We start from the raw sequence: 19,028 nt of genomic DNA, 5'->3' as shown, positions 1-19,028 counted from the left end.
TAGCGAACCACAGCAGATTTGACATAATTGCTCATTATGGATTGACTCTAAGCTCATGTCAGTTTGTTTACATAATATCCATGTTAAACAGACCATCTGAAGAATATTTTCTTGCCTAACAGTATAAGACAGGCTTTTTCATATTTATGGAAACCTAAGTCAGATACTTGATAGAGTGCTATATGGTAAGGGCTCTACCTGCATATCGAAATGTAAGGGCATGGAGCCGAGTGTTTTTTCTTTTTCTTTCTGACCAATGATGCATTGTAACATGAGTACGTTTCCAGGGCAACCACAGAGGTTGTTTATGGTGTTTAGTCCTAATGATGCAAACCCAGCTCTGTCCTGCAGCGGCTCCACAGTAGCCTTCCAGCAACTGCTATGGCTTTTGTTGGGGAGCATCTGTAACAAGTGTCAAGTCAAGCTGAAAACACACTGCCACCGATGTCGTCATATGGTGCCTGTCAACATCTGCCCCCAACACAAGTGGTGTCGTGTGAAGTCTCTTGGGGTGGAGCGCCAATGCGCATGTGCACACGCCAATCGTGACAAATAAAATAGGGGTGGCCATTTTGATGCATTCCGTTAGGCGTTTGTGTGTTTTGGCCTCACTGTGGTTGGTCGGGGTTTAATTTCAGGTATCTCTCCACCAGAAATAAGATAAAGGTATTTCCCAAAATGTCAAATTATTGCTTTACAGTAAATTCCGGGTTTACCATAATTCCCATTCTGAAGGATGAAGGTCAGCTGTGAGTAGTCTGCGTTCCACACAGAAACGTTTTTATTTTTTTATTATTATTGTTGATTAAGGCTGACAGTCTCACCCGAGCTCCAGGTATCTCACAGCAGGCCTCCTGCAGGGCAAGGGATGGGTCACAATACAGCATCAGCTGCTGAATGTCCATCTAAAGAGGGGGAGAGAGAGAGAGAGATTGTGATATATACCACAGGCCAGTGTCAATAACTCCTCTGATTTTTGGGGGGGAAATAATGTAAATAAAGATTAAATGATGCTGATGAGAAAGTAAACAATGTTGACAGCCAGTTTACTTCTCAATATTATATAGTATTTGGAATGCACTTTGTCAGAAGCGTGCGTGTGTGTGCACATGTCCTGTGGCTATACACTGTACGGACCTGTTGGAATTTAGACGATTGGAGTGAGGACATTTCGGCTGGTGCTCACTTTCATACACCTTCACAGAGCTGTTTGAGTTATGGTTACTACAACTAGTATGGGTACTATTGGGTTTAGGTTGGGGCAAATTTCTGGGGAATGCATTAAGTTAATGAGTTTCCTTGAAAGATAACACACTGCACTTCCTCCCTGTGCTGACTAAAAACCCTACCTGCTTTCTAACTAGGCCAGTTAATTGATCATCAAAAAGTAAGTGCCTGGATAACGGGGTCCATTCATCGTTAATAGTCCCTTATAGATTTAAATAGTTCAGGCCCACTCTGCCAAGGAGTCCCGTGCTTTCTTAATCAGGACCTAATGAGATTGACTGAAAGGAAACAGCAACTCAGGCAAAGCCTATGGCTTGAATACATTCACAGAAAATATAAACACACACATCCACACATGGAAAGGATGAATGATTTCAGTACAAAGGCCATTACGGGAGGCTGGTTCACGATAAACATTTCACTCTGTCCTCTCTGCTGGAAACATGGCTCTATAGGGTGGTCGGGAAAAAGTCTACATCATGAAAATTATATATGCCATGGGTATAGGGAAATGCATTATGCATCAAAGCACTGCGATGCCATTCTCTCTGGTTTAGGTCCCAATAAGGGGATTTTGGTCCATTCAATTCAGTTGTGCTGTAAGGTCATATTTTTTCTAAGAGTAAGTTTAGATGACATTTTCACTGATCTGCCACAACAGGTTTTATTGTCGTGGCTGATCATTGTAAATTGTAGAGCTTAACTTTGAATAGAAGCTCTTCAATTGTTAAGAAGGGACTGTCAAGTAACATATTTCATCACAGAGAATTATGTAGCTTATTTTCCAAGTTTTTGACACATAGACTTAAAGAGTTTTAATTATAGCTTCCATTTTTTATGAAATACTTAAAGAAAAAGAAAAGAAAAAACAACTAATCAATTATTTATATTGTGAATAGGGACAGCGTTTCTAAAAATCCCAATCTATCTCATAGCACTGAAAACGCACACATCAAAAGCTACTTTCAGGCATGAATTGAAGTCCAGACATTTTCCAGAAATGTTCTAGAGGAGCTGTATGTGAGAACACAAATGTCTTCAAAAGTTCCTCTGAACAGCCCCCTTGTAAACTTTCTGGAAAATGCCCATGATCCCATGTGGGTATAAGGCAGGGAAATCTCTGTCAGATTCACGGTGAGCGTTGAATGGGCATTTTGATGACTGTAAACAAAACACTGCTTTCTGTTGGGGAATTATCGTCATGTCCTGCCTTCTGCATGATCTGCCCAGATGCCACTGAATGTTCCAGAAATGTTCCTGTTGGTGTGAATGCGTCTGACTCAGACGACCTACTGCTGCGCTCATGATATGTGAATGACAAACTCCGGAAATGTCCAGGCACAAATAAATGGGCATTTTCCAGAGTTCATGTCTGAAAACAGCTAAAGGTCTATGTTTTACACCTTCCACTACTCAATGTAAACAGACCCTTTGAAAAAGTGGGAAAGCACTAGATGGAAAGTGATTGTTCATTTTTACAATAAACAATCAATGACTATTATGTAGATTGTAGAGGGAATTATCTTCACTCCGGTCCAAGCCATCAATGTCAGGCTTGACTTGCATCTCAGGAACTAGAAAATGTAGAGTATCTTTTGGCATTTCACGTCTTAAAACTTGTTTCTCAAAACTTTGTTTCTAAATAAATGTATTATTATTATTATTATAATTATAATTATTATAACTACTGCAATACCTGCACAGGCCCAGCATCAGAGGCCCGAATGCCTAGCAGAGTGTGTCCATCAGAGGGCAGAGTTCCACGGGGCTCCAGGGGTTTGGTCTCAGTGGAGCTGCAGTCAACGTGGAGGGTGGCAGCCCCTTGTTGCACGCTGAGGGCCACCTTGTGCCAGCGCAGGTCCATCAGGGCCTCCACCCCCACCCCAGTGAAAACGCAGTTCACCAGGTCAGCATCAGGGTCTAGCCCTTTGGCTCGCAGGGACAGGGTGCCATCTGGGCCACTGAGGTCTACAGAGAGCTGTATTTTGTGCAGAGATTCGGGGTTGAAAAGGTGGGAGAAAAGAAATGTTTGAATATGCAGAAATGCTAATCTAACGACAGTATGTCCAGAATGCTGGTTAGTTAGCTCAGGCTAGTGAATATGAAAATGTACTGTATCTGAAGATGTCCGACTGGAAGTCTAATCCTTCAGCAAAGAGTAATATGTACATGCTACGACCCCCTAACAAAGCTGTCGAACACGGCAGCACAGATGAGGTAAAGGAAGAGACATATTAATTACACACGTACACAGAACAGCCAATCAATCACTCCTAATGAGGCAGCTTGGGCTCCATCCATCATACACATTGAGTTTTTAAATCTGGTCACAGACTTGAAGTGATTATGGGGACTCTGTGGGACTCCAGTGCTTCATCATGGAACACACATGAATAACAATGAAGGTGAATGAAAGAGGAGAGCAGAAGATGATTGAGGGAGGAGCGATGGCGAGACAGCGAGCGAGAGACCGGATGAAGAATAAGAGAGGACAAAAGACGCGTGGGATGAAAAGGGGGAGAGCATTGAAAAGGTGTCACAAGTGAGAAGAAATCAAGGGGGATGTGGATGACAATGCAAAAGAGAGGTGAGAGGCAGCAGCGAGAAGGAATAGACAAAAAGTGTGATAAATAAAAGGTGAGAGACCAAGGAAGAGAGTAGAGGGAAGGTGGGAACACTATATGGGAGGTAGAGTGAAAAAGATGCCAGACAGTGTGGCAACAGAGAATGAGGTGCACCTGTGGGTATCCCTGCTGATCAGATATCTGGAAGAGGTAGGCGGTGTCCCTCAGGGCAGCCTTCTTTAAAGCCAGGGTGAAGATCAAGGTGAACTCCTCAGGTAGGCCATGTGGAAACACCTGACTGCAACACAGAAGTTCACAATGGTCAGGGAAGAAAACATTAAAAGCAGCAATTGTCAGCATTTGTGATTACATAACTACCTTTGACAAACTCACAGAGAATTATCATCCAACTATGCAGTTCCCTTCAGCTCTACGGAGCATTTTCACCTTCTTAGTTCATTATCAGACCTCAAGAAAGAGAGGCTATAGTCATAAGACACGTACATGTGGACACCACCCACATGTGTATTGTGGGTTACAGTATTTCTTTACATAAACAGAAAACCATAGCAAGAGACTAATTAAGCTTTTGGCAACTTAAGGTAAATTTTAGGTTCACATTATTGTTTCTTATGTCCATATTAGTGCAGTGACAAAGTCATCTAAAGTGTGTTTGTCTGCTTCTACACTCCAATGTGAGCATTTTTATATTCTTTATATGTTTTCTCTTTTACTATTTTTTTTTTTCATTTCCCCTTTTCCACCACATTTTTTGACAACAACAGCCAGCAATGCAATGCAACACTCGCTGTGTGTAACCCACTGGCATTCATTTTCATAGCAGATACGGTCCGGCAAGCCTCATCCCTCAGCTTTGGTCAAGGGCATCTAAGCACACAGATATTCACTGCATGTGCAGATGTATTGAGAGATGAAGGGTTCACAAACAAGACCAGTGGAATGCATGCTTACTGAGATGAAGAGCACTTTGAAATAATCTCTCTTGCTCTAATTATTTATTTCTCTCTTCGCGTACACACACGCACCCTCGCGCGCACACACACACACACACACACACACACACACACACGCACACACAGACACACACACCTAATTGTTGATGCTGGCAGCTGGTTTCCCACCCCTAGAAGTGGGGTGACAGTGATTTATGACTGAGGGAAGATCCAAGGGAAAACAGCCAACTACAGGATGTCAAAACAAAGAGAGGATGAGCAAGAGAAAAGGTGAGAAAGAGAAAACATTGAACCAGTAGACCAGGAGAGAGAGATAAATAAAAGGAAAGATAGAGCGGGAGAAAGAAGGGAGTGTGGAGAGGGACCAAGACATTGTAGGTATTATGTAAAAATGCATGAGAGCTTGCTATTAGCTATGACTGGATGGATCATCCATTTTAAAGTATGCAGAGAAAGTCTCTACAAAAAAGAGAGACGTGGCGAAAAAACAGAAAGAAAGAGAGACACCAATTTTGAAAATTGAGTTGTGCTTTCAATTAGTGGCATGAGCTGCAGGGCACAAAACCACTTACAAACTATTGACTTTTAAGTTGAAAGTAACTCACAGTAACTTGCCCTTTTACATTTTACAACACCCACCCCCACCGACACAAATATACAATGGGGAGATACTGCACTGTGAAACACTCAGTATTCACCAGACAGATTCAAATCTAGCCTCTCTCAACTCTGAGAGAAAGTCACTTGTACTTCAGGAGAAGTACAAGGAGAGAAGGAAGAAAGTCGGTGCAAGCCAAAGAGGCACAGGAAGAATAGGAGAGGAAATCTAGTGTTGAAAAAGCAGATCTGGGTTAAGATGGGAATAGCACCTGGAGAGGTGTAGGTTCTCTTGTCCTGCACTGTGTGGGATTCAGGGAAGAGGCAGTCTATCCCAAACTATCTTTGATTTTTAGTATTCTAAACAATATGTTACAACTTTACAAAGAAAATGAACTTAGCAGACAGCAAAATCTTAAAAAAAAAATACACTTTGGGTATCACCCTATTAAGTGAAAATTGTAAAAATTTAAAAAAAACCCTATATCAAATAGTATTGAATTATTGTAATTTAGTCCTCTGATTAAAGTCTTTAGTTGCTGATTTCAAGTACAATTTCTAAATTGCCCAATAATAAGAGTTAACATCCTTTCTAGCTTGATTGAGCTCATGCTAATATCAGCATGCTGTACGGCAGCTAACATGTTTATGTCACCATCTTAGTTTACTATATTGGCCTGCTAACTTTTGCAAACTAGATATAAATTAGCACACCTTAGGCTGAAGGCAATGTTAGTGTTAGTGTTGCCAGTTTCCAAACTTGAGGTCAAACCTTTCGATTCAAGTCAAAAAGCATAGCCTCCTGAAAGGGTCCCACCAAAGTCATTAGAACTGGTTCTCCGTATACTAGCCTGGGACCCAGATGAATTCTGGGAACTCATTCAAATTTGCTCTGCCTGTATACGGTCTGGATCCCCTCCCTCCCCGGCAGGAAACTTGCCGCACTTTTGCAAAAACAACCAAGGCTGTCGCTAATGAACGAGCATTTGACTAATGGCGCGGTCACACCGGACACTCGCACAAGGTTGGTCGCAAGCAATCATTTGTGCTTATTTGCAACATTTGCGCTATTAGTTGCCCATTCTTCCTTCCATTTTCTCCGACAAACTGCCGAAAAGCCACACAAAGCGGTGGTGTTAACAGGGGCTAAAGCTAGTGTCCAACTTCATCGTTCACTTTCAACCGAGCACTCCCTTACTTCACCCCGTCACGATACAAACAGCAACCCGGTCGGCTCCCTACACACAGCGGCAAGTGACCCTCCATTCCTGATACAATGACAGGCCATCTGACGACAGTGACGGAGGGAGGATCTCAATGCTAATTGGCTATCGCGTCCTTGCGTCACACAAATAATACCTCGGGTCTACGCACTGAGTCGCGCTACGCTTGCCATTCGCATCGCACGATTCAATGATGCAAAATCCACATCTAGACACGTCTTTGCATTGCCTTTGTATGTAATCTACCCGCACAAAAAAATTGCGTCGCATCCGGTGTGAACGCACCATAAAAGTACCCGATATCTTCAAAAACACTCATCCACAGACATTGTCAAACAAAGTTTGAATCAGAAACTATAGCATTCATTAATGCTGCATCAGCAATATGCTAAAAAAAACATCTATGTCGATAAAGGTGGACATAAAATATACAAAATCACAGACCAAAAACAGCATTTATATAGCTGATGCTGATGAGCTTAGACAGGCTTGCTAGCTGTTCCACAAATTCCACATTAGTCAGATTACTAATCAACCCTCTTTAGATGTCATATCCCCTATCTACGCTCTCTCTAAAAATAAAATTGCTATCTCTGAAGCTTTTTTAAAATTCACCCTTTGCTTTGTTATGACTCTTCCGTGGTTGTTTAAAGGCACCAAAGCCTTCACCGTTGTGTTCCTTCATTTGCTGATAATTTTGTTGATATTTTATATAATTCTTTTCTTTTATACAAGTTGTGGTTATCAATAATTTGAGAGGAATAGCAGCAGCAAAATGCTTCAATGTAAAATAAATCTAAATTGTGCCACTATTGCTATGTGACAATTAAATTCACGTAATGCAATTTACTTCGGCCATTCAAAAGAGTCGTGATTTTGGCCTCATTCCATGACTCTCTCTTCTACACGCCGTAGCGGTTTCATGAAAGAAACAGACCATCAAATCATATCTTGCTGAAATGAAAATGTATGTGACCAGCTACAACTGGTGATCACTTCATAACAGAACGCAGACAACTGAGACAGGCCGAGGGACAAGTAGCTTCATCTTGCTGTCACTGTGTTAGCTTGGATTATCTGAATGGATTAGCTTCTGATACAAAGCAAAACACTGTTTTCCTATTACAGTGCTTTCCAATTACTGTATACACATATCACACTTCAGTCAGCCTCACTGGCGCCGAATTAAAAAGCTGCATGAGTGACAGGAAGCACATAGTGGAGGGGTGAGCCATTATGCAGTTTCAGATATACAGTATATACTCTGGAACTGAGAAAGTGCTGCTGCAAACACACATATTCTGTACATACATGCGCATACCAATTTAACTAAAGAAGTACATGCATATGCTGACATACACAAATAAAGCACGCACATCCATAAAAAGCCAAGCACACATACACTTAAACAGAAAATGTCAAAGAACAAGCCTGAGGGTTTGTTCTGATGCATTCGCTTATTGCCTAGATTTGAACCTTTAACCCTTGTTCCCTCACCAGGATATCCCTTAATCCCCCATCTGTTCTCCGCCTACACTCTTCTTTTCTAAATGCCTGAAACACAACCGCACATGCAATTTTTTCACTTAAGGCGAATAGGAGCATTACGACTAAATGATGCTGATAGACATTCCACTTGGATTTTCGGTGATGCAAGAAGGCAACGGAGAGCAGGCAAAGGCCAAAAAGTAAGCTTCTCATCTGATTTTGTTTGTATGACATGGAGTTCTATGTATAGACAGAAGAAAAACGGAAGGCAGCCTACAGGCAGGGCTGATGTGCTAACATTGATTATTCACCCAGGTGGTATCATTTACTAATAAAACTGACAGCAAAGCTCTCATTGGTATAAAAATTTCAATAAACACCGCACCTAACAAAATCCCAAACCAGCATCAGAGAAGAAATAGAGAATGGTGTTCCCGTCCTCTCTCGGTACGGTTAGAGGCTAAACAAAAAATTCCTCTCTGGTTCAAAAGATATGTGATTTCCTGAGAAGTGACAGCTTTTAGAGTCCTCTTCTCCCCCCGTTTTCCTAAGAACAACTACACTGAGCCTGTGACAAACAATACATGTGACACATTTAGAACAAAACGTCTACCAAAAAGAGTGTTTTGTAGACAGATTTATCGGGCCTTCAAGCGAGAGGAGCGCACAGCAGTGGACAAAGTGATAAAATACTCCAGGCTGACCCAATTGGCAAGTTCTGAAAAACTGCTTAATCGGTGGGTTGAAAGAAGCTCAGCCGCCTGAAAACCCGTTATAATTCACAAGAGCTGAAAGAGAAAAACGACATCAAAAAGAGGACTGGAAAAACAGCCAGCACATAACCCTAATAAGCACTTGTCACGCGGTGCTAAACACAATCTACACCCAACTACTGTGTTATAACAACATGCAAATCCAGTAAAGCATAATTACACCATGTCATACTGCAAAACCATGAGTGAGAAAGTGGTGCATTGCTGGGTTATACGGCTGTTGATCTAGCTTCGCCCAGAAATAAGTTCAGAACAAGTTGGGCTCTCAACTGCAGCAATAAAAATCATTCTCTTTGCCTTATTCATTTTTTAATACAAACAACCGCATCATGCCCACTAATTCAGGCATCACTCCTAGAGATTGCACACAAGTAAATATGACAGACTTTTAATTAAGTTAGCTAGAACAAGTATTTGCGGTCAAAGCCGGAAAACCAAAGGCTGTTACAGTTCAGTTTTACAAGCGAGTGTCCGTGGTGGAAGAAATTAAGTGGGATTTCTGGAAATGTAATCAGAGATTGACCCATGGTGTATGGTTTGCCAAGTGTACTCTTTTTACAGCTAGTAGACGAGAGTGAAGAGTGAGAGTGAAGAGTGAGAGTTCAGAGGCTGCTTCGCCGTAGGGTGTTCAGGCGCTCTTTGTACAAGGCATGAAAAGAGACTGTCGACATAAGCCTCCAGGAATCTTGGATATCCAGCAGAAGAGTCACTTTATTTCCCTTCCTGCAATCCATCCTCTACTTCCTAAAGCTGCAAACAATGTGTTTGTATGTAGGAACTGCACGTGGTGTCGGAGAGTTGTACAGTAAACTCACTCGGTGGGGCGTAGGAGTGCTGTCTTGCCCAGGCGAAGGATGACGGTTCCTCGTTGGTTGCGGATCTTCTTGACATCTGGACTCTTGAGCAGGGAGAACTGCCTCACCAGATTAAAACCTGACAACAAATGGCATTCATCAGCACCCACATAAATAAAACTCAGAGAAGGATGTGGGCCTGCTTAAGTTTGTCTGTTCACCAGTGATGTTGTGCCTGGTCGTCTGCTGAAACTTCCACTCATCCACTTGTAAGGACGGGCATTGTTCATCTGCAGAGACAAATAGATGGCACAGGGGGTTAATGAAAAAGTAGGTGTGTAAACAGTAAAAAACCCTGAATTGTCCTGTACATCTTCAAAGAGGTAATCAGCATGTAGCATGTAACCTTTCACATTTAATACCAGGTGAAATGGACATAGTGTGAGAGGACCAGCAAATTCAAACATACACTAGGCTACTTACATCTGAGAGTAACAGAAATATTGATCTAGTGGAGTGGAGTTGAAAGAGTAAAAAAAAAAGAAGAAGTGTAAAACAGAAAAAGAAAGATAAAATGAGGGCAAAGCTGTGGAGAGAGGGGAACACAGCCTCGTCAAACAGGTTGTCTCGCACCAAGCTTGTCTGTCGCAGTAGCCTACGTTTGATGGATATGTTCTCACCCTGTCAAGGGAGGTTACAGAGAAAAGTGCTGCCTGTCAGAGCGGCCTGCCTGAATACAGAGAGGGGGGGCGGTTAGTACAGGTAGACACGGAACCCTGTGAATCACTCAGATCTCAAGTAAATTGATCTCTTTGGGGCCAAAGACCACAGCCCCAGGACAGGCATACTGTACATGGGTACTGCTTCTCAAAAAGTGTTTTTTTTACTGAAGCAGGAGAAACCGCGCTAACCAGTATAATGAAAAATTGAGAAGCTATACTGTGGATGACACAAACCAGGCCCCTCTCCTTAAGCTGTATTTATGCTTGACACATCGGTCCGTCTAACGGGCGATGTTGACGTCAAATTGACGTAACTCCCGGGGGCGCCGCGTGCGCATTGGTGCCGTTTCTCGAGGTCGTGCTCCTCCAATTTAATGTAACTTGTCTGGAGCATTGGCGCAATGGACGAGCTGGAGGTAAAACTCAGCAAACAGTCCGCCTGTAGAGGCAATTATGATCCGTCAATAAGGGAAAGATTCACAGATGGTAAAATCACAGCATAATGCCACAGTTGAAGTTTAAGAGTTAAGCATATAAGGCCCAAAGTTCCAATTTCCTATTGATGCTATTGAATAGTAAATGACTGCTAATGTCACCTGTTCTGGGTGGTATTACGTTCTGAATGCTGAGGAATGTTCAGGTGATAATGTTCTCGAATGAGTGCTCAGGAGAGACGTGTGTATTCCTTTTAATATGATAGTAGAAAGCTAGAGCCGGACAGTGTTGTTCAGGGATAATGAGGGAAGGGTGTCACTAGGACACTGAATTCGCCCCTGACATATCTGCCGTCGTTCAAAGGACAAAAAGACCATATTTTTCTTTTACGTCGCTCTTCTGAAAGCAAACAAACAAATCCCAGTCCCAACATCTGCTCTGTCGCTGTTGCTATGGTGCGTGACGCCTCCTTCTTCTTCTTGTGGCGATTCTGGCAGTGTATATAGTCTTTTGTCAGCAGCGACACCTTTTGTTTAGGGGGAAGACTGCACTATGTCAGGCGCGCCTGCAGCCTAAGTATAAACTCTTTTTGCCCAGCGCTGACCTCACAGCCACTGTGCAAGCGGACCGATGCAACGCTTTGAGCATAAATCCAGCTTTATGGTGCGTTCACACCGGACGCGACACAAATTGTTGCCGCCACTAGATTACATACAAAGTCAATGCAAACACACGACTAGACGCGTGTGTGTGTGTCTGTGTCTGTTCAGAGAAGGTTTGTGGGAGAGGGAAAGGAAGAACGGGCAAATGCTTCCGTTGTTCATACCAACGACGCGAATAAGCAAAATGTTGCAGCAAACAACTTCTTCATTAGATCGACCAAACTCCCGAAAATCCGCTTTGCATCCAGTGTGAACGCACCATTACAGCCTTCATGGATAATCATAATGGATAATGGATAATAATAATGAGGTCAAATACCCTCCAGTGTAATAGTTATGTAAGTTATATTATTGCTCATCATGTGCCAGCCACACAGTTACTGAAGATTGGCACATTATACCACTACGCCTATTTTCAGAGAGTGAATGGTACTGCATTTGTGGATGTGTGGATCAGCAAAATTGGTTATTATGTATAGTAGATGGCCCTAAAAGTGATTCATGCATATATATTTTAAGTTAAAATCGATGGCTTTGTCTATTCAGATAATTTGAAATATGTTGGTGATATATTTTTTATGTCAAGTCCAGAAAATTCCATGCTTGTGTTCCTTCCGTAAGTTGTAATGAGATATGCGCCCTTATTACTATTTATTTAAAGAAGACACAAGTCTGAAGAAAAAGTTTTCTTATATAATAAAAAATAATAATGCATTTTGAACGACGGTTTTGTGTCTTCTGTGATTCAGCATAATGAAGTTGCTGAGAAATTCTTTGTGATGTCAAACAGTGATGTGGGAAGCTGAGAGAAACACGAGAGGATGAAAAGTCACATAGATGGCTTGAATTGAATGTGACTTCTGAAGAAGGTAGAGAACAGAAAATATCAATCATAAGTTTATAGTCTTCTGAGCACTGTGATATCATTCTGTCTCACATCCTTTTCAAACACACCCCTCGCCCTCTCTCACACAAACACACACACACACACACACACACACACACACACACACACACACACATACAGTACACACACTCTCACACATACTGTATAACTGGACTGGTCCATACTGAAACTTTATCTCCTAACTTTGCTCAAAATACACTCTGTGCAGCCTCAAAGACAGCCTGCATTTTAAATCACACACACACACACACACACACAAACACACCAGAGCTTATCTCCATACATTTTTTCTATCTTTCTTTTTCATGAAGTCAAGAGATCATAAAGGTCTAGCTTTCAGCGCTGCTTCATTTTTCATCACAGCCCCATTTCCATCAGACAGAATCAAGATGAAGGCTTTGTCAGGAATATAGAGATCGTGGCTGGAGGCAAGTGGGCAGCAATGTTAGAAAGAAAAAGGTGGAGTGAGGAGGGAAAGAGGACAGAAGAGGGCGAGAGCGTGAAGAAATCGAATGGGTAGTTATGTTACTTGAGGAAAAGCACATGCCCTCAACTTCCAGACTATCACCCTTGAGGCTATTTTTTTTGTCATTCTAGTCAAAGCTAAAGAAATTAAGTCATGAGGGGCAACATCTATTCCAAATATATTCTGTCATTTTTCAAGTTGCCATTTCAGACAGATTGTCAAGCTCATGTTTTACATTAGATGGCTCAGCTTTCATCAGTCTGAGCTGCACTTGGCATGTGTGGCTCAACATTCCTCAGTAAGTTGGCAAAAAATAAATCTTTGGCATAACAAGCTATAACATTATGGAAGCTGGGATCGCAATCTCTATCCCTTGAGCCACAGCCACCCAGTACAGTAGTACCAACAGAGCAAAAGCTGTGGGCCAAAAAACCAAAACAATAAGCTAAAAGATGCTAAAATGTTTCACAGAGAGTAAGAGTCTGATAATAACTTCCATTGCCTCATCAGTACAACAAATCCCGCTAACATGACATAGTTTCATTTGAACCTTTGTTAATAAATATATTGATGCATGCAGCTTTAAGAAGCAACAGCAATTTGAATCACAAAAAAAGATGCACAGGAAACACTTACTTGGTAACTACTGACGCGAACTACAACATCAGAAAAGAGCTGATTGAAATATGGACATGCTTAACTTGTTCAATCCAATGCGTGAACAAGGAATGAGGTTTGCGAAACTTAGCAGAAGATGACAAAGGATGTGAGGATGATGATGTTGAGCTAAGCTACAGCAGAACCTAATAAAAGCTGAACTTCTGTTCTGAAAACAGTTATAACACTCTGATGGACACCAAAAATAATGGTTTACATACAGTATTGGTATATCTACTTGTGAACAATGTGTGAGTTAAAGTTTAATGCTGTGTCTTCTTGGTAATGCATCTGGGTTTTTATCATGCTTGTGGGTAAACCAAGCAATTTCTACATACAGTAGCTCAGTGGATGGATATTTTAGTGGACTGTTGCGTACTCATGCTCTTTGGCAGAGGACACGCTGCAGAACTTGAACCCATTTCCTCTCAAGCTGAGATCAAAGCAACACATTTGCTTGTTGACAAGCTAATTAGCACAAAGTATGACTGTCACTCCAGCATCCCGCTAGTAGCTGCATGTAGCCGTAAAGAGATTGGATGGTCTTGGCTGGGTTCATTTCCTCTTTGATGGGTTGTGTTCGAGTCTTGCCAAAGCAGGTAATGATACTAGACTGGCAGCCATGCAGCACACTGCTGTGTGTGCTCTCTCAAGTCCCCATCTTGCCAAACATAAAAATTCAGGAAATTTGAGGTCTTTAGAGAAATAAAACACTACTTATTCATGCATGCAGACTAACACTTAACTTGGATAGTAAACAAGTAAATGGTGTCACACAAGGACACATCTGGATGATTTGATTAAAGGTTTCAGTACACAGAAAGTAAGGCAACTCATATATAAGTTTAGGCCAATGACTACACATCGATACACCACTTAGGCATTTGTTGTGACACACTGTATATGTGCAATCGACCAACTGAAATATCCCATCTGCAATAAGTAATGTGTGACCTTTTTGCATTGTGAGTGGATATTTGACAAACTTTAGAAGTTTTATAAATCAATAGTCCTATCTCAGAGTGTCTAGTAGTGGCCAGTGAGTTTACCAAAACCAACTGCCTCTGAGTTTTAATTCTGTTTTCGTGGCAGCAAACACTTGGCAGAGTGCTTTCATTTGGGAGAAGAGGTCAGAAGGGGACTCATGGTGTCAGAGTGTGTGGTGTGTGATAAGAGCACGTGTGGTAGTTGTTCGGCATTCCAATATAATTGGACTGGTCTGCTGATCAGCACAAAGTCTGACTTTGAAGGAAAGTCTTCTAGATCCAGGAGCTGTTAAATACATGGAACATGAGGGAAGGAGAGGGGCATGCTGGCTTGATGATTCAATGCAATGATTCAATGTAACCTATCTGGTTTTTAAATTGGGGATTGGGGTTGAATGCCAAACTGAAACGGTGATTAAAGGAAGGAGAGAAGGAGACAGGGACAGAGTGTGTGTCTCAGTTGCCCTCTTGGCCAAATGAGACAGACAAGAGAGCACATTCCTGGTGGTTTTACAGAGATAAAACTGCAGTACAGAGTGGAAAGACTTAAAATGCTGCACTGACAGGGGGATGAGCTCACTCATTTTTTCCCTTGTAGGCCTCTGGCCCACATTCAATACACTCTCACGAGCACACAGGCACAGACTGGGTTAATGACGTGCACATTTACAAGATTTTCATAGCAATAAATGAAGACAGGACATCCAGAAGTCTGCACTCTTCTAAACAGAGATTGTGCTATTTGACAAAGTTTTTGGCACTGTGTGTGTTTGTGTGCAAACTGTCCATATACATATTGGTTGGTGAGGCTTCAATAGACCAGATCGGATAATCTACTTTCTGTCTATGCTTCTTGAGATAGGAATCAAGACTACATTCTGAAATAGTGAGTTAATGCTCAAAGTTATTGCTCCAGAAACGCATTTTTTCCGTGGAGAGTAGAGATATCATGGGACAGGTTCATTCATGAAGTAGCACCCCTGAGGAAGTTACAAGTTGAACTGTTTTGCTTAAGTTCATGTCTTTCCATTGTTTTTCAGGCACTGCCTTCTATAAACTGTCACAATAATCTAAACGGCAAAAATTGCATTGTATTATCTCCTTCACATATCAGCTATTCTTATACTTCGTAACAATTGATTAAACCACTACTATTCATTTAATGTGATATGGGTTGTTTATGGTAACAATCTCAAAAGTATCACCGGATTCTGCATTTCACATTAGCTTTTTAGTGATTGGTTTTCTGACCAGTAACTTTAGTGTTTTTGTTCAGTTTCAGGGCCCAACAGTCTGCAACTGTTATAAACTAAATACCTCTGACAAACCCACTATACACTACCCGCCCTACACCAAACAGCAGAGAGTCAAGGTTAGTGACTAGCTGGTGAATATAAAGAACCAGATGTTTTTAACAGGTGCAGGTGAGACCAAAACAGAGCAAAATTGGATTTAATATTGTCACATGGAAATATACACAATTCCAATTGAATGGCTAGGACATTAACATCATTGTCCTGTTGTAAGGTGAACTTTAATCTGGACCAGGTTTTGACTAAGGATATGTCATAACTTTCCTTCATTCAGATTTCCCTCAAAACTGACCAGTCTCCCTGTCAATGCTGCTAAAAAGCACTCCCACAGCATGATCCTTACACCATCTTGCTTCACAGCTTGGCTGAAACTTGAAATCAAGGTCAAACTCTGAGAACTCAAGAATGTCATTTCTCAAAGTGTGAGAGTCATCCAAAGGGGTCTAATCAGGAGCTACTTCTTCAGTTTAGTGAAAACACCTCTTGGTAGAGAAATCTCCAACCGAGTTTGGTTGCCGCTGATTAAACGCCTTTGGATAACTATGACCTGGATGAATGAGACTCTCCACAGATAATCAATCTGAGAGTCCTTAAGGTGCTTCAAACAGGATCCCCTGAGATCAGGCAAAGTGACCATCATGTTCTTGGTTACCTCTGTTACCAGATTGCTTAGTTTGACCGGGTGGCTAGCTCTTGGGAGAGCCCTGGTTGTTTCAAACGTATTTCATTTAAGAATCATGGAGGCCACTGTGGGCTGCAGGTTAGAACTGTCGCCTCACAGGAAGAACGTTCTCGAATCCTGGTTCGAACGTGGACCTTTCTGTGTGGAGCTGGTATGGGTCTGTGTGGGTTCTCTCAGGGTACTCCTGCATCCTCCCACAGTCCAGAACCATGCAGATTGGGGTAAGGTTAATTGGAGACTCTAAATTGACAGTGAGTGTGAATGGTTGTTTGTCTTTGTATGTTGGCTCTGTGATTAGTTGGCACCTGTCCAGAGTGTTCCTCACCCCTCACACAGTGTCCACTGGGATTGGCTTCAGCCCCCCCAACGACCTCTAGTAGAATATGGATAATGGATAATGGAAGGATGAATGGATGGATGGATGCAGGCCACTGTGCTCTTGGGAACCCTAAATGTGGCAAAGTCATTTTCTTACCTTCATTAAACCTTCCTGTACCTTGACACAATCCTGTTTCTGAGCTCTGGAGGCAGACTCTTCAACATCATGGCTTGGTTTCTGCTCTGATATGCATTTTCAGATCTCAAATAATGGGACCTTGTGAAGACAGGTGAGTTTCTTTCCAAACCATATCAAATTCATTGGATTTATCACAGGTAGACTCCCAAGGTGTCAAAACATGTCAAAGATAATCAGTAGTGGGGGGCTCCTGAGCTACATTTCAAGTGTCATTAAAAAGGGGTCTGAATACTTGTGATATTTCACTTTTTCCTTTTTGAATAAATTTTCAAACAATTAAAACATTTTATTTGACCTTTTTCAGGATAGGATAAAATATCTTAACAACTTCAGCAAAAGGCTGCAACATACCAAAATTTTTAAAAAGTGAATCGATCTGAATCATTTCTGACTACACTGTATCTGTTTTTGCTGCTGCCTGCAGCAGAAACAGATACTCTAACTTCTGTATCGTTTAAATGAGCATTTTACTGATAACCATTGGCACTAGAAATCATACAGCTCAGCTCAAATACAGACAGTAGAAAACCTGAGTCAAAACAAATCAATACATAAATCCATTACTTCAGACTACAGGGTCTGATGTCCACAAAAACACCCATATCAGCAACACTTGCACTACAAAAGGCAGGGCCTTTCACCATTTTGATTTAACTATAGGGACTAGTCTCTGTGGCTGATACGCTGCATAACTGCAGTGCAATCGCCCAACTCGACTCTTCAACACTAGTTTTACTTAAACCTGCTCCTCTGCTGTAATGTCAGCAAATTACCAGTAAGTACAGATTTGGTTGAGTCAGAGGAATAGTGATAGTGTGTGTGTGTGTGAGTGCGTGCGTGCGTGCGGTTGCGGGAAAAAAAGTGTTATAGCTGCACTTGAGAAAGCAGTTTCTTCCAACCACCGGGTTAGAGGACTCAGGGGAGCTGCACGCTGACTCAGTCTCATCTGAAAAGCTTTGAAAAGGCTCTCCCAAGAGGGAACCCCTCATTGACAAAGCTCCCTTCAGAGCTCCACAAGCTATGGAGGATTTCTCAGCCCCCAAGTCATATTGCAGAGCTGGCCCCTGAGAATACACTAACTATGTGATTAAGGAGAATGACAACAAAATCAAAAAACATCAAATAAGACAATACAAGAGATTTCTTTTCACCTCTCTCTGCCTCTTGATTTCTTGGTTTGCCTGTTTCTGTAACACACACACACACACACACACACACACACACACACACACACACCTGGATACACATAACCTATTCTACAACGCACCAATAGACAAATAAGGTAGCGTCTCAACCTTCTTGCAGTGTCACATAGACAATCTAAAATTAAATCTTTCTGCTGTGCAAAAGAATAAAGGCTTGTATGATTGATGGCTCATGAAGAGGAACACAACCGCACATGGTAAACACACACGCCTCCTTGCAACAGCCTAACCACACAGCCACCAGTAGCTACCAGCATTTACATGCACATAGGCTATAATTTATGCTCCATTTTCATGGTAACCTTGGGTTCCGTCACACGGACAGGACACACACACACAGATGGACACACTTATGTCAAACGCAGATGGGTTTCTAAAGCATGATGAGTTGGACAGGCATACTAAAACTTGAAAATCAAACAAAAAAAACGTTCAACTCACAAAAGTATTGCTTGAGTCCCAGAAGGCATTTTGCTTTACTATTTTTTTTTAATCATTAAATGAAGATGTGAGGACCGTTCTAAGAAGAAGTTGTTTGCGAGCATTTTTCTTGGGATTTTATTCAAAGCTTTTGTGTCAGGAAGCAGTAATGTTTGATCCATACAGTGCTCCACAGAGGATTCTGAAGTAGGCTAATGTAATTATTTAATTTTAAATAACATAAAATTATGCAATTTAATTTATTCCATTCATTTTGGAACAAATTCAATCTTATCTTATATCATATTTCTGTGGTAATAGTAACCAAGAGAATATATACCACTCCCTTATCTGTCTATTAAATATACAGCTAGTAGCCAGCAGCTACTTAACTTAACTAAGCAGACTGGAGCAAG

General features: G+C 41.6%; 1 protein-coding gene across 2 annotated transcripts in view; it reads right to left on the bottom strand.

Annotated features, from left to right (window-relative positions):
• Nucleotides 1–19,028, bottom strand: part of col16a1 (collagen, type XVI, alpha 1) — a 67,375-nt gene that overhangs the window by 43,410 nt on the left and 4,937 nt on the right. For both annotated transcript variants that reach the window (XM_047330059.1, XM_047330060.1), the window contains exons 3-7: nucleotides 9,862–9,930; nucleotides 9,662–9,779; nucleotides 3,966–4,089; nucleotides 2,924–3,205; nucleotides 825–905 (exon numbers count right to left, since the gene is read on the bottom strand). In XM_047330059.1, the coding sequence (XP_047186015.1) occupies nucleotides 825–905; nucleotides 2,924–3,205; nucleotides 3,966–4,089; nucleotides 9,662–9,779; nucleotides 9,862–9,930 (674 nt within the window). The remainder of the gene's footprint in view (nucleotides 1–824; nucleotides 906–2,923; nucleotides 3,206–3,965; nucleotides 4,090–9,661; nucleotides 9,780–9,861; nucleotides 9,931–19,028) is intronic.

Source organism: Scophthalmus maximus, chromosome 22 (genome assembly GCF_022379125.1).
Source record: "Scophthalmus maximus strain ysfricsl-2021 chromosome 22, ASM2237912v1, whole genome shotgun sequence".
Classification (NCBI taxonomy): domain Eukaryota; kingdom Metazoa; phylum Chordata; class Actinopteri; order Pleuronectiformes; family Scophthalmidae; genus Scophthalmus; species Scophthalmus maximus.
The sequence above is the reverse complement of the archived record's forward strand: the minus strand, read 5'-3'. Positions and strand labels throughout refer to the sequence as shown.